The sequence below is a fragment of the Malus domestica genome, chromosome 15, assembly GCF_042453785.1.
Source record: "Malus domestica chromosome 15, GDT2T_hap1".
Taxonomy (NCBI): domain Eukaryota; kingdom Viridiplantae; phylum Streptophyta; class Magnoliopsida; order Rosales; family Rosaceae; genus Malus; species Malus domestica.
Window position 1 is genome coordinate 46181519 of NC_091675.1, and position 15928 is coordinate 46197446.

At 36.8% G+C, this 15928-nt stretch overlaps 2 protein-coding genes across 2 annotated transcripts; one reads left to right on the forward strand and one right to left on the reverse strand.

Annotated features, from left to right (window-relative positions):
- Positions 1–4933: 4933 nt before the first annotated feature.
- LOC114821638 (uncharacterized) lies at positions 4934–6579 on the reverse strand. Its single transcript, XM_029094592.2, has 2 exons — positions 5544–6579; positions 4934–5370 (listed from the first exon to the last, which is right to left on the reverse strand). The coding sequence occupies exons 1-2, from the start codon at positions 6454–6456 to the stop codon at positions 5357–5359; spliced, it is 927 nt and encodes a 308-aa protein (XP_028950425.1). The 5' UTR covers positions 6457–6579; the 3' UTR covers positions 4934–5356.
- Positions 6580–14424: 7845 nt separating this feature from the next.
- Positions 14425–15827, forward strand: LOC114821569 (protein PHOSPHATE-INDUCED 1-like). The gene has a single exon (XM_029094268.2). The coding sequence runs from the start codon at positions 14703–14705 to the stop codon at positions 15693–15695; it is 993 nt and encodes a 330-aa protein (XP_028950101.1). The 5' UTR covers positions 14425–14702; the 3' UTR covers positions 15696–15827.
- The last annotated feature ends 101 nt before the right edge of the window (positions 15828–15928 follow it).

The window sequence follows — 15928 nt, forward strand, 5'->3', positions numbered from 1 at the left end:
CCAACTTGCATAACCTACTGCCACGATTTCTTGGCTTCGTGAATTTTTTCGTATTCTTCGCCTACCATTGTCATCTCCCAAGATTTGGTGCGATAATATTTCAGTAATATCCTTTGCATCTAACCCCATATTTATACTCACACTCATTATGTTGAGGTTGACTATCACTACATCTAAGAAAAGGTTACTCGAAAGAAACTCACTGTTGGTTTTGTTGCTACACTTGACCAAATTGCATATTTACTAACCAAGGGTTTGTAGATAAGCAAAGCCCACCAATTCAGTTTTCAAATATTGCATCTTCCAAACAGTTGAAATTGGATGTTTCCTCAATGCCTTACTCGTACATAGATTATGTGCGGCCTTACGGTTTTCACTTTTGAATTTTGTAAATTTAGTTTTATGTAATTATCCCTTGTGTTACCAGTTTGTTTTACTAGAGTTTAATTCTACCATAGACTCTTTCTTCAGTTCTTGTCAACTGTATATATTAATCTATATACAGAAGGAAAATTTTATCGAGCCAAATTATATTCAAACTCAAAGTTTATTGGGGTGATGTATTGAATTTTGTACTATTGTAAAGCAGCTATAAAGACTTGTTCACTAGAATTTGTAGGACCAAATGGTGCAGTTGGTCCATGCTTGATAAGCTTCAACATCATGGTACTCATAGAACTTCAAATGCTAACCCATGCATATGCAGACTCATGTGCCCTTGGGGGCAGTGGCGAAGCCACATGAAGGCAAAGAGTGGGGGCCGCCCCTCCCCTCACCAGAAAACAGGTCTGGGGATCTGGTTCAGCCCCTCCCCTCACCAGAAAACCTAACTAGTTCGCCACTGCTGCTGCTGTAAAACAACATCGTTTTGGTCCTAGTAAAAAAAATTAAAAAAAATAAAGCGAAACGACGTTGTTTTGTATATGTTGGGTAGAAAAAAAATATAGGGGCCGTTCACTAACTTCTCTTCAGACTTCAGTCTCTATCCCCCGTTCCCTTCAATCTCTCTATATCCTTTTTTTATTCAACCCTCCAACCAGAGAACAAAATGCAGCAGAGCTACCCCCTTCCTTGCTTCCTCAAACCAAAATTTACATGAAATTTGTTGTTTGATAGGCTGGGTAATTGAACAGACAAAAAGTTGAGGAGAGAGAAAATGAGGTTTCGCGAAGATGAAGAGTTCTCAGGTGAAGGATTGGTGTTGATGTTGAATTGTTGATGGGCAGTGGGAGTGATGATTGATTTTATTTTTGAACTTTTAATTATTTACTTATTTAATATTATTAAACATTGATACTATTAAACTGAGAGTTAAAATAAAGACACATGTCGTAAATATTAGAAAGGAGACATAAAAGAAACACAAATTTGGAGATAGCAGATCCCTAGCCTTAGGAAAATATTAAATAAATAGGTGTTATATGGTTATTAGACCACCTGTTATAGTGAGTAAATTGAGTACTAACTTCAAGTATTGTCCTCTTTTTTTCTTTTCTGACCCCACCTTTTTTGTGGTTTGTTAACCAATTTCTCTTTTTTTTTTCTTGTATGTATTTTTTCCCTCTTTTTAAGACCACAGCGTATTTATCTTAAATTCTCACATTATCTATAAATATTGTATTAATTTTTAAAACATAATGTAAATATTGTTTAATGCTTATTCTACGATAAAAGAAATTTATTTAAATCCATCTAGGCTCCTACCTAAACCTCCCCTAGGCGCCTAACTGCTAGGCCACAGTTCACTGTCTGACTAGCGCCTAAACGTTTTTTAGAATCTAATCTTAACTAATTTAACATTTTTACATGACTTTGATATTACCGCTTACAACCGCTTTGGTGAAGGGATTGTTTTCTGTCATAAATATTGATTCAAAACTTTGCATTTCCAATGTGAAAGTTTCCGCTTTGATTGAACCTTGCACTCTTTTGAATTTCGTCCCTCCCCTCGGCAAATCCTGACTTTGCCACTACTTGGGGGTTCACATGCATGCCATGCTCGGTACCACAAGTTCCATACCTGACCTTACCTGACCTGACCTGACCTGACTTGATCACTGCATGCAGGTATAAATGTTATTAAGGACTTCAAAAATGGATAACTACGGATTGCTAGATCTACCCACTGCGGAATTCGGATCTCTTTAATGGAAGTTGTTAACAATAGCTATGGAATCTGAAAGATCAGGAACAACTAGAGAGAGAAAGAGAGAAAGCTCAAAAGAGAGGGAAACTTTTCTAACTGATTTATTATTTCAGTTGCTACCTTATTACAAGAGATATTTCACTATAAATACATGTTGACCTATCTATCTCAACTCATATAATCCAATGACACATGTCATAATCTTGACCACTAATATACTCTAACATTCCCCCTCAATCTTATGTCTTCGGCGAACCAAGCATAAGATTGGAACAATGAGTGGTAAACAATGGAGAACATAAACCCTTTGTGAAAATATCGGCATATTGAGCTGTGGAAGCAACAAATTGCAGAGAGATAACACCTTGTTGAACCCTCTCCCTCACAAAATGACAATCCACCTCTATGTGTTTGGCTTTAGAATGCAATACCGGATTTGTAGCCAAAGCCATAGCAGAGACGTTGTCACAATGTAAACTGGGAGGAGAGGAAATGTCAAGATGAAGGTCCTGCAAAAGTTGTTGAAGCCAAACAACTTCGGCAGTGGTAGTGGCCATAGCCCTGTATTCAGCCTCTGTCGATGATCGGCTAACTGTGTGTTGTTTCTTATAACTCCAAGAAATGGGATTGGAGCCTAAAAACACAACAAAACCTGTAATAGACCGCCGATCATTGGGATCACCAGCCCAATCAGCATCTGTGTAAGCTCGTAAACATAGAGAACCAGGTTGAAAGAAGATGCCCCAATCCAAAGTACCGCGAAGATAGCGAAGAATCCGCTTGACAGCAACATAATGAGATTCCAGAGGAGAATGCATAAATTGGCACACTTGATTCACAGAATAGGCAATATCAGGCCGTGTAAAGGTTAAGTATTGAAGAGCTCCGACAATGCTCCTGTAATGTGTTGGATCGGAATAACAAGGACTACCATGAGTCAGAAGTTTCTGATTAGGATGACAGGGTGTGATACATGGTTTACAGTCGAGCATATTCGTCCTTTGCAAGAGATCATGGACATATTTAGACTGATGCACAAATAATCCCGGAGATTGATAGGCGATTTGCAAGCCAAGAAAATAGTGGAGAATCCCTAAGTCCTTCATGTCAAACTCAGTGGTTAACTGAGAGATAACAGACTGAACACAAGCATCACTATCACCAGTAAGAATAATGTCATCCACATATAACAGTAACACAACCATGTTGGTACCATTGTGTTGAACAAACATTGAAGGATCGGCATAAGAAGACTTAAAACCCCATGAAAGTAAGAAGGTGGTGAACCTGTCATTCCAAGCTCGGGGAGCTTGTTTGAGACCATAAAGTGACCATTGTAATTTGCAAACATAGTCGGGATGAGCCTTGTTAACAAAACCCTGTGGTTGAGACATATACACCTCTTCCTCAAGAAATCCATGTAAAAATGCATTCTTGACATCAAATTGTTTCAGTTTCCATCCCTGAGTGGCTGCAAGAGATAGAATAAGTCTCACAGTAGTTGGCTTCACCACTGGACTGAATGTTTCATAATAATCCAAACCAGCTTCTTGAGAAAAACCTTTGGCCACCAAACAAGCCTTATATCGGGCAACTGACCCATCGGGATGTCGTTTGACTTTGTATATCCATTTACAACCCACCAAATTTTTATTGGGTGGTAATGGAACAAGTTGCCAGGTATGTTGCTGTAGTAATGCATCCATTTCTTCTTGCATAGCAAGCTGCCACTGTGGAGACTTAGAAGCTGCAGAATAAGACGTTGGTTCTTGCACAGAATCAAGATGAAATGAAGTATGATAAACCTTCTTCTTCTTAGATATCCCAGATTTAGACCGTGTCTGCATAGAATGGAAATTTTGAGAATGCAATGGAACTAGTTGTAACTCAGGAGCTTGAGAAGTAGTAGTATCTGGATGTAAGTCCGAACCCATAGGAGTTGGAGAAGTAGTAGCATTTGGAGGTAATGAGGAACCCATGGCAGAATCAGAGATTAACCCCATTGATGAATCTGAGACTGAATTAGAGATAGCCGGCGATGTGGAGACAAGATCACCTTGATGGAGAATATGGGACTGAGTAACTGGACTAGTAGTATGGGAAAATGCAGGAACAATGGCACGAGGTAAGAGATCATGATTTAAGGAAGGATGCTCAAATGAGTTTGAATGAAGGACAGAGAGTGGGACAACTGATGACAAAGATGCAGTAGACTGTAGATGGTGAAGGGTAGTGGAACCAGGAAACTGACTTTCATCAAACAAGACATGTCGAGACACAATTAACTTGTTATCTTTGACAGAGTAACAGATATAACCTTTATACTGAGATGCATACCCCAAAAAAATACAAACAGTGGTTTTTGGATCAAGTTTGGTTGTTCTGTAGGGTTTCAAAGAGGGAAAACAAGTACAACCAAAAATGCGTAAGTGAGCAAGTTGAGGAGGTGATTTATGCAAGACCTCAAAGGGAGATTTCATGAGTAAAGTGGAGGTTGGCATCCTATTGATAAGATAGGTTGCAGTAGCACAGGCATGATACCAAAAAATAGAAGGTAATGAAGCTTGCTGCAAGAGAGTAATGGCAGTCTCAACAACATGCCTGTTTTTCCTCTCGGCTAATCCATTCTGCTCAGGGGTATAAGGACAAGACTTTTGATGAGTTATACCATTGTCCCGAAGAAAAGACTGAAAAGAAGCACCAATATATTCCCCACCCCCATCACTTTGAAGAGTTTTAATATGAGCATCAAAAGAATTCAATACAAAGGAATGAAATTGCACAAAATGACCAAAGACAGCAGCTTTATTGATGATTGGAAAAATCCATGTATACCTAGTACATTCGTCTATGAAAGAGACATAATATCTATACCCCTCAATAGACATACAAGGTGCAGGCCCCCATACATCAGAATGTATAACTGCAAAAGGAAGTACAGATTTTGAAGCAGGAGAAGGAAAAGGAAGTTTAGTAAACTTTCCTTCCAAACAGGGAGTACAAGGCTGAGATGGTGCAGTACAATGGAAAGGAATGGCAAACTTACTAAGAGCTAGCTTAACTATGTGATTAGTAGGATGACCCATGCGACGGTGCCACAATGAAGAAGACACCTTTTGACCAAGAAATGCTGCTGGTAAGACCTTTGATGTTGGAAGCACAGGAAGAGGATAAACGACATGATTACTCAGTCATTGGAACAATATTCTCTCAGTGATCTTGTCCTGTATACAGAGAGAAAACTCATCAATGATACATCGACAATTATTATCTTTGCATAATTGATGCATAGACAATAAGTGTTGGGACAAACGAGGAACATGCAATACAGATTGAAGTTTAAAAGTATGAGACTTGGTTGGAAGGTTAGATTTGCCAATATGAGCAATAATCAAACCTTCACCACTAGCACCAGTGACAGTATCCGTATGAGGATAAGGAGAGGCCATCTGAAGATTAGAAATATCAGAGGTCATGTGATGAGTAGCGCCGGAGTCAAGAAGCCAGAACTCTTGTTGGGGTGCAGATGGAGTAGATGTAGCTTGAGCCATCATAGCCACAGGAGAATGAGAAGAACCACTCATGCCAGAGGACTGACCATTGAAATGCATGCCAGATGACTGACCATTGAAATTCATAGACTGGTGTGAGGCTGGAGGCTGTTGAGACTGGAACTGTGGAAAAGGTGGTTGATAATACTGCTGTGATGACTGATATCCCGGAGCTGAAGAATTATTTCTGTCAAAACAAGTTGCAGCCGTATGCCTCACTCTATGGCAAATCTGACAACCATGTTGAAAACAATTGATAGCAGAGTGACCCTTTTTATCACAAATTTGACACTTCTGCATTGGTTGATAACTCTGTGGAGAGATCATTTGGTGTTGTGGTCCTGATGCTGAATGCGATTGAGACTGAGGTGAGTACTGATTTCCACCAAATGAGAACTGTTGTGGAAACTGTCCTTGATTTCCTTGATTACCCTGAAAAAACTTCTTGCCTTTCCCTTTGTGTTTGAAATTATTGCCTCTGAAATTATTGTATGTACCTGAACCACTTTGAGAGACAAAGGCCAAGGGTCCAGGAAAAGGAAGTTGTTGAAACTGAGGATAGGGTAATTGTTGCTTTGAAAAGGGTTGTGAGAAAGGAATAGGTAAGAACTGAGGAGGTTGTTGAAGAGGCACATAGGAATATGGTGACTGAGGGCTAGAAGCAAGGCCAAAATAGCTGCCAGATGAACCTTCCTTAGTACCAGATACACCTCCAGTGTCATATGCAGATGGAGAATTATGAGCCAACATAGCAGACATGAGAGGAACTTGCTTAGTGACTTCATTCAACGTATCTTCTTCAACTTTCAATTGAGACCGCAGTTCTTTGAGAGATCAGGAACAACTAGAGAGAGAAAGAGAGAAAGCTCAAAAGAGAGGGAAACTTTTCTAACTGATTTATTATTTCAGTTGCTACCTTATTACAAGAGATATTTCACTATAAATACATGTTGACCTATCTATCTCAACTCATATAATCCAATGACACATGTCATAATCTTGACCACTAATATACTCTAACAGAAGTCAATACACACCAATATTTTCGATCAATGGCCAGTTACGTACTCTTGCTTCTCATACAATGTCAGTACTGAACAATACTTGCGTCTCACTCTCGATGGACGCAACTTGTTCCACCTTCTCTTTAACAAGAGGGATTCTTTTTCTTTTTTTTTTTAATTGAAACATTCTCTTGACCGTTGGATTGACTTTAATGAAATTGTGTGATTGAAATTAAATCACAAGCCACACAATCTCAATCACACAATTTCATTAAAGTCAAATCCAACGATCAAGATGATGTCTCTATTTTTTTTAGAAAAATAAGGATCCCTCGTCGTAAAGGATTCTCTTAATACATATATATGTCATAAGTGAAACTGTTTATCTCCTAAATCATCATTTCAAGATCATCTTTGTAATTCAAATAAATTGGTGACAGTTTAGTCATCCATAAGTATCAAACTAATAGACGATTTTGGTAACAATTAAGATCATCATGGTGAAATCTGCAGTTTAGCTTATACTTATGAACAACTAACCGATTTTTAATTTGGTTGGGTTTTATAGAGATGGTATTGAAACGGTGATTTAAGAAATGATTGTATAATTATATGTATAGGAAAAATTCTTTAAATAAATAGGATGGAATGAGGGGGTTACACAAGCTAGAGTGGGACGCAAAGTATTTTTCTCTATAAACTACATGATGCAACCATTGAAATTTGACCATTATGTCTATATATGTAACAATAATATCATCAAGCACATGCTAATTAACAATTCTGGATTATTATTAATGTAATGGATATATGATTTTAATTGGATTTCCAGAGCACCACTCGTGCAAAGTGTTATAAAATTTTCATTTATTAGGGTGACCATGTTTATATTTATATATGACATAGTGGTAACCATGTCTGCAAGTATAGGTACAAACGTGAAGTGATTAGCCATTAGACAGGCTAGCTGGATCGATGTTCTGCTGGTGGCATCCGAGGAGACTAAGCCCCTTGCTAATCGAATCTACAACATTTGAATATATATGACTCCAGTTCCAACAGCTTGATCAGTTGCTTATTCTACAAGTGGTAATGAAACGAATAAAAGTTTATTCAAAAGTAATCATGTTGATTAAGTCAAATGAAATTAGGGCATGTTTTCAATTTCTTTTTTACAAACAAGTGCATTATTTGTGATCAATTTCATATGCAGCAATTCACATTATTACGTAACAACTCATTTGTGGCGTTCTTAAAAACGATAAGAAAAGTCAATTTATGTCGGGTATTAAATAAAATCCGATAAGAAATGGTGGTGATGTTGGATCCGCTAAGATCTCTTCTTAATTGGGAGAAGAATTCACGCGAATTTTGATTTTTTTTTTAGGAGCATATCGAAGATATCGAAGAAAGATCTTCCCTAAGAGCTCATGGTTTGGAATCCTTGATGTTGGCTCTTTCGCCTCCCGGAGCTATATAGCATATGACTCAAGGGTTAGGTTGCTCACCTTTTAATAGAGAAAGTGATAACTAAAAATAAATAAATAAAAAAGTCCACCCCTTTAGGCGTATTGGGGCCGGACTTTTAAGGTCTATTTAGCTTACTATATATCTCTATTTAATTTAGGCGTATTGGGGCCGGACTTTTAAGGCCTATTTAGCTTACTATATATCTCTATTTAATTATATTCGTTGTTCTAATTTGATTTATTCACTTTGATGGCTAGATTTAAAGAAATATGTGAGAAGCTAAAAAATGATATATAAAAATTATACAACTCACAACATTGGTCACGGGGAGTATATTATATAAGGTTAAGGTTATAGTCGTTCTGCATTAAACTTTATTACAAATTAAATTCAAGTACAATATTACTAGTCAAAACCAAATCATTTCTCTAAAACTTCAGCATTCAAATGCAAGCTTTTTACAAAATTATTTCAAACCCTTTTTCTTTAGACGCGGATGCTACATGAACAAACAGATCTAGTGTATTTACCTATAGGATCCCCTGATTAATTATAATAATTATAGTACAAATAGTTTTGATCGACATTTTAAGTATATATGTAATCTGTAAAAATTAACTTGAAAGACCTTGATCATCGTGAGAATGAATAGATGTGGAAACCATTTTTTAATCCGCAATAACAATTAATGTGACCAAGAATACGGATCAGAATCCTCTTCAAATCTTTTTTTTTTTTTTTTTTTTTTGAGAATCAATTAATTGTAATCGTTTATTGTATATCGTACGGTCAATTTTCATTAAGTACTATTTATATTCAATTTTAAATAAAAATTTAAAATATTTTCTAACAAACATGATTAATTGATCTTCTGAATTCTCTTAAAGAGGATCCGGAGCCTATCGCTGAGAATACCACATATATATGATCTGTTTAAACATTCAAACTTAAAATAAAACCCAGCATAATGACAAAAATTGTCTGCTTTCATGATCTTTATGACAGACAAAAAGAATCCAGGAAAAATTAAGAAATGTGGTGACAGATATATTTTATATATATATTAAGCAATAGAATCCTATAATGTTTAAGATTATTTGAAAATGTCTTTTAAAATAATTAAAAACGTTTTTAATAAAAATATTTTTAGAATTAATTTTTAATAAAAATGTTAGTGAAATTCAAAAAAAAACATTTCAAGTGATTTCGAAACTTAAAAATATTAGCTTTAAAAACATTTCAATTATTTGATAAGTTTCCAAACAAACCCTTAATTGTTCAGTCTTTTTTAATAAGATCGAGCGGCTGCCAGTTAACCATATTTAAAGAGATTCAACGAAAGGGAAAGAACTGAAGAAGTAAAGGACGAAAAGTTAAAAAAAATAAAAATAAAAAAAATAAAAACAAAAAATATGAATAAAGCATAGCCCACTGACAGCCGCACGATCTCATTATAAAAGATCCAACAGCCGATCGTGTGATCCCTTTCTTTGTGTAACTACACAAACCTTATTGATAAATTAATAAAAGTGATTAATTAATGGCTTAAATATAAATATGTATATTATGTATGTTGCAGGGGAGAAACATAGCGGCTATATCTAGTGCTGAAGATCCCTTCCCATCAGCCACGGTTTCTTTAGTCAATCGGGATGTGAGTGCATTGTGATTTGAGCATATTTCATCATGCTTACAGGGGAAACCAATTAGGGTTTGGATAAGTAATGTTTTCTTATGGTATATACATGCATATTACTCGCAGCTCGTGAATTTAGGTTGTAGCTTTTGGAGCATGATGATACCCGGCTACTTATTCTAGTTTAACGTGATCATTTGTTTAATATGCTAGCTTATTAAACCATTTTTTTACGCCAGCTTTTTCTAACAATAAAACAAGTTTATTAGAACTAGGTTTGTTAATTACTTTGTTAAATGATCTGTAATAGACATGGTCGAAGTTTCAATTTTGGCACGTTCATGCATCTCCGGTAATGAGAATTAGCACCTTAGAATGCTTACTTACCTGGAATAAATATTCAAATTATTCTTATTAATTCGTGTTTCGTGATTACTCACATTTCAAGTAAGTAAACATTGAAACTACAGCTAGATTAGTGTGTTCTCATCTTATACATCTATATTTGCAAACCAGATTTTTGCTTCAAAAGAAATAACTATATATATATATATGGAATTGTTATTAATATTCCAAAAATCTTATTTGGCACTCCAAACTTTCTATTATTAGAAAGAAAAATACACTTATGAGAAGTATAGAATGAGATTTTTAGAGTGCTAATAACAATTCTTATATATATATATATATATATATATATATATTTGAAACTGTACTTTCATTTGAGCGCATCGACCTTTCTTTGTAAATACCACTCTTCATGAAATTTCTTCATGAATCTATATACATGTTGTGGCCAATTAATTTGCATATATGTTGGGATAATTTGGATACACAGATTGAGAGAGGTGCTAAATTCATCTCCAATCACACTCGCTAGGAGAAAGACTTGTCGAAGCGTGTGTCTTGATCCAGCTTGTAGTGACTACTTTTCTGCATCGACTAGGGAAACAAATCCTATATTTCATCAAGACAATCCAACGAAAGTTTTCTAGTTCTTTCACCCGCTTATCTACTGCTCTTGTCTAATTTGGATTGGGAACCCATGAGATGAGACATAAGAGATTTCGAATTTCATTCCTCTGTTGTAAACTCTCTTTCTATATTGGAGGAAATTTTTTTAGCAAGCTCCTAAGAGCATCTCCAAAGGAGCGATTTGTGCAATTGTGCTTAATTGTTTACCGCTTAGTACTATGGTCTAGTAGTATTCCTCTTTACTTGTAAGTGCGAAGTATTATGTTTAATTTCACCACCACATTATTGCTAGCCCATTGTGAGATTAAGCCCACCCTTTCCCCTTAGAGCAGCTCCAGTGGGAGCTCTTACTCGAGGGACAGGCTCCGGAACAGGGCTTGATTGCCCGAGGGAGGAAGTCCAGCGTTGGCTGGCGAGGGAGCCCGTGCAGCCCCGAGCGCCAGGCCAGTCGATTATCGCGCGGCTCGAGAGCCTGAGGTGGATCTGACGTCAGACGCCTGTTTTAATATTTTTTTCTGTCAGGCCTCGAACTCCTCCAACATCGCGCCGATCTCGTCCACTATCCCCATCTTCTCCACCTCCAGCGATGGTCGCGGTGGAGAAGGAGAAGGAGTTGACGGAGGATTCGGAGCATGCGATTCCGGTGTCTGCAATGCGAGAGACGGAGACTGCGCAGCGGAGTACGTGGCGGTGGAGGAGAAGAAGGGGAGGTAAGGATAGGTAGCATAATAGTGGTTGGCAAGTAGGAAGAAGGAGAGGGAGAGAAGGGCAATGACCATAATTTTGATGCAAGTAGGAGAGGAGGGCAAGTCGGAAAGGGCGATGGTCGTCATGATTGGATTTGATTTTCTCGGGAATGCGAAGGAAACAACAGGAAAATTTTGAAGGGAAAACAAAGGATGGGTGTTAATGGAAATTAAGTAATTTAATTAATTAAAAATTAAATGAAAAATTAAATAATCGCCGAGTTACTTTGCGAAATTACAAATCTTATACAAATTACAAATAAAATTATTTTGTATTATTTTATAAATAAATAAATAGTAATATTTTATTGCCAATTGCCAGGGTTATTCAAGTGCAACGGTGGAGATGCAAAAGACAGTTATTGTTCATTAAGGGCAGCTACTGTTCACTGGATGGATTGAATAGTGAATAGCCTGAGGGGAGGGCTCCCATGCTGGAATTGCTCTTAGTGTTGAAAATATTGTTTGTTAAAAAAAAATATATATATAAATGCCAAATCTTCTTCAGTTCCAATAGATTTGTCAAATATTTATTTTATTAATATATTGGACCATATTGTTGCGTGAGTCTTCCGTTGTGTCTTGGGTTGCAACTCTCATTTTGCTTGGGCCTTTTATTTTATCTATTGTTGTTTACCTATTTTTTTGGGCCTTGTACTAGTTTTTAATGTAATGAAAGTTCTCTTGCTTGACCAAAAAAAAAAACGAAAAAAAAAGAAAAAAAGAAAAAAGGATGCACTAAAATTTTATATAATTTACTTTTAATGAAAATTTTCTTGCAATGTGCAAAAAGTTGACTTAAAATACAATGCTACAGTATTAAGAATTTGAATTACCTTGTATGATGATACATTCCCTCTATTATATTCCTTATTGTCTGTACTTTATAGATATACTTGAACTTTGAATTACATTGTATGAAATATATTCCCTCTTTTATTTTATTTTTCTAGACATTTCTGCTGTTATATTCTGTGTCGTTTGTATTTTGTAACATGAAACCTTGACAGTACGACATATAAGTTTTTTTAAAGAAAAAATGCAAAGTATTGTAGTTCAGAAATTTACTAGCAATTATAAAATTATTGTTATCGAAATCGAATGGAATTTTTACTAAAATTACTATCCAATCATCTCTAAAATCTCCTAAATGGTTTAGAGACCGGACGAAAGTATCAAAAAGTTTATCCAAATTGGCAATATTATCAAAACATCTCTTGATTTCGGAGATATCCTTGAAAGATATTTGCTTTTCCCGTTTCGATCATCAACAAGCTCATTTTATAAATTTGTTGATAGATATTTTCAGTAATATTTGATGAATTCTTTGAGTACGCCCATGATGACTCGTTTAAAAATATTTTTAAAATGATTAAAAATATTTTTTGTGAAAAAAGTTTATGAGATCAATCTTAATAAAAATTCAAATAAAAAATAAAAAAAATACTTAAAGTGCCATTTACAATAACTTCTTTAAAAGCACTTTTTAGATATTTTGAAAACACTTATAAACATCGTGAATCAGCCGGTGCAAGTTATGGGCGCTCATAATGATTAGCTTGATCCAGCTGGAACCGGAAGGACTGATTTAAATTCGCACCCCATCTTTAATTACCTTATTACCAAGATTCGCCTTCGCCCAGCTCACCTCACGAGTTCGTGTGAGACTGGGAGGGCGCGTGCAATCACGTTCTCGCCCCACATCGGATTCCAGGCTTCCAGCTGACTGCCAGTCGGGTCAGAGTCCACGCTTCCCAATAGACATTCATTTTTTCCGTCCAGCCTGGAATCCCAACGTTTATCTTGACAGCGATTTTACAATTCTGCTCACCTAATATTCGGGGGTCTGTCCGTTTAACCGAGGGTGTTATGGTCAATAAGGGGGTCGTGCAATCTGTAACTAAGCTGTAATGCTTTTTGTCTTGTAGCGAGAAAGAGCATTTCACTTACTTCCATAAAGTATGGGCCCTACGTAATAGCATTTCTTCCCGTTTAGGTGTTGTCGGCAATGGCTGTAAACACACGTTTTCTTTTTAATCCTGCCTCTTCTACACGGGCTGCAAATCCAATACTGGGTTATCCGTTTTCAAAATAGTTGTAATATTATTATAGTTTAATAATATTTTATTTTGTACCTAAGTGTGAAGTTTAAGCTCGATTCTGATAAATCAAAAGTTTAGTATCAATTTATTATTATTAGATTATTGTGCATTTTATTATCGCAAATTTCTCAAAATATTGAAAATTCAGTATCAATTTACTATTTAGCTTATTCTGTATTTTTTGTATGTAAGTTTCAAGTTTTAAGTTATATTCTAGTAAATCAAAATTTCAGTATCAATTTGCTATGGTTGTACTTTATCACAAAATTTTTCTAATAAATTCAAATTTCAGTGCCAAATTATTGTGGTTAGCTAATTGTGTAATTTATTATGGTTAGCTTAATACGTAATAAGTATTCTATTATCACAATTTGATATTTTATTTTGTACCTAGGTATGAAGTTTTAAGTTTGATTATGGTAAATAAATCGAAATTTCAGTATTAATTTATTATGGTTAGCTTATTATGTAATTTCTTGCAACTTTCTCTTATTGTAAATATCATTTGTTAAAACAAATTGTTATACGGACGGATCCGTGACATGATTTTTTTACACAACTATTAACACGCGTTTATGTGAATTCTCTTCTGTAATGTATTTTAACAATCCAAACTATTATTATTTATAATACATAAATCATCATTCCAAAAAAAATAAACACATAAAAATACTGAAAAAGTGAAGTTGCTGATTCCGTTATACACTTGTATTTTTACTAGATTAAGGAAAAAGATAAGAAAACAAGAGGGTTTTCGGAACAAAATAAGTTTTGATTCTTGGATGGAGTGTGGAAACAAATGCATGGTGATAATAAATAAAGAAACGCGCTTGGGAGTTGGGAGCAGCGTTCGGTCACCTCTCTCCTCTCTCCCTCTCTTTCTCAACACCTCCCATTCAATTAACCCCACCACCACCTGCTTTTTCCAATTTTTTAATCCAAAAATTTGAACCTCCTCCGTCCCTCTATATAAGCATCCTCCCCACCTCTATCACTCACTCCACACTAAATTCTCACTCCCTCTCTCAGCTTTTAACCCCCAAAATCTAAACATTTTTTAGGAAAAGAAAAAATGGGTTTTAATTCTGGTCAATGGCTTTTGAAGCTGTTTGTTGTGGCCACCTTGTTCCAAGTTTCATTCGGTTCCAGCAGATTGTTCCAAGTCTCTTTGGCAACAAGGAAGCTGAGTGAGCTGGTCCAAGACCAAACCCAGCTCCTCAAATACCACAACGGACCTCTCCTGTCCGGCAAAATTACCATCAACCTCATCTGGTACGGTAACTTCAAGCCCTCCCAGAAAGCCATCGTTTCCGATTTCCTTTCCTCCTTGTCCTCGCCCTCCAAAACCACCCAACCCTCCGTCGCCGCCTGGTGGAAGACCACCGAGAAATACTACCACCTCACCTCCAACAAAAAGTCCAACTCTCTCTCCCTCTCTCTGGGAAGACAGATTCTCGACCAAAAATACTCCCTCGGCAAATCCCTCACCACCAAACAGATTGTGGCATTGGCCGCAAAGGGCGACCAGAAAAACGCCATCAATGTTGTCCTGACATCCGCCGACGTCGCCGTCGATGGGTTCTGTATGAACCGGTGCGGGACCCACGGGTCTGCCTCCGGCGCTACCAAAACCGGACACGTCAAAGGCAGCAAGAACTATAAGTTCGCATACATCTGGGTCGGAAACTCGGAGACCCAATGCCCGGGGCAGTGCGCGTGGCCATTCCACCAGCCTATCTATGGACCGCAGAGCCCACCCCTTGTGGCTCCCAACAACGATGTGGGCCTCGACGGCATGGTCATCAACCTTGCTAGCCTTCTTGCCGGGACAGCCACCAACCCATTCGGGAATGGATACTTTCAGGGCCCAGCCGAGGCGCCTTTGGAGGCGGCTTCGGCCTGCCCTGGAGTTTACGGGAAAGGGGCTTATCCTGGTTATGCCGGGGACTTGCTGCAGGACGCCACCACAGGTGCCAGCTACAATGCCAATGGTGCTAATGGAAGGAAGTACTTGCTCCCTGCACTATATAATCCTGCAACTTCATCTTGTTCCACTTTGGTTTGAAACATGAGAGGGACTAATGTATAAGCCTAATTAGGTGTTAGATATATTCATTGATTTGTTCAAATTTTCATTTGATTAAGCGGATTATAATGATAAAAAAAAATGCAAATTGATTCGATTTGCATCAGAAAATGTTGTGCCTTGAGTTATTCTATCTAATTTTCACGCAATTTTTTAGTATTTTAACAAATATTTTTTTTAATATTTTAGCAATTAAATTGAATAAATTATTT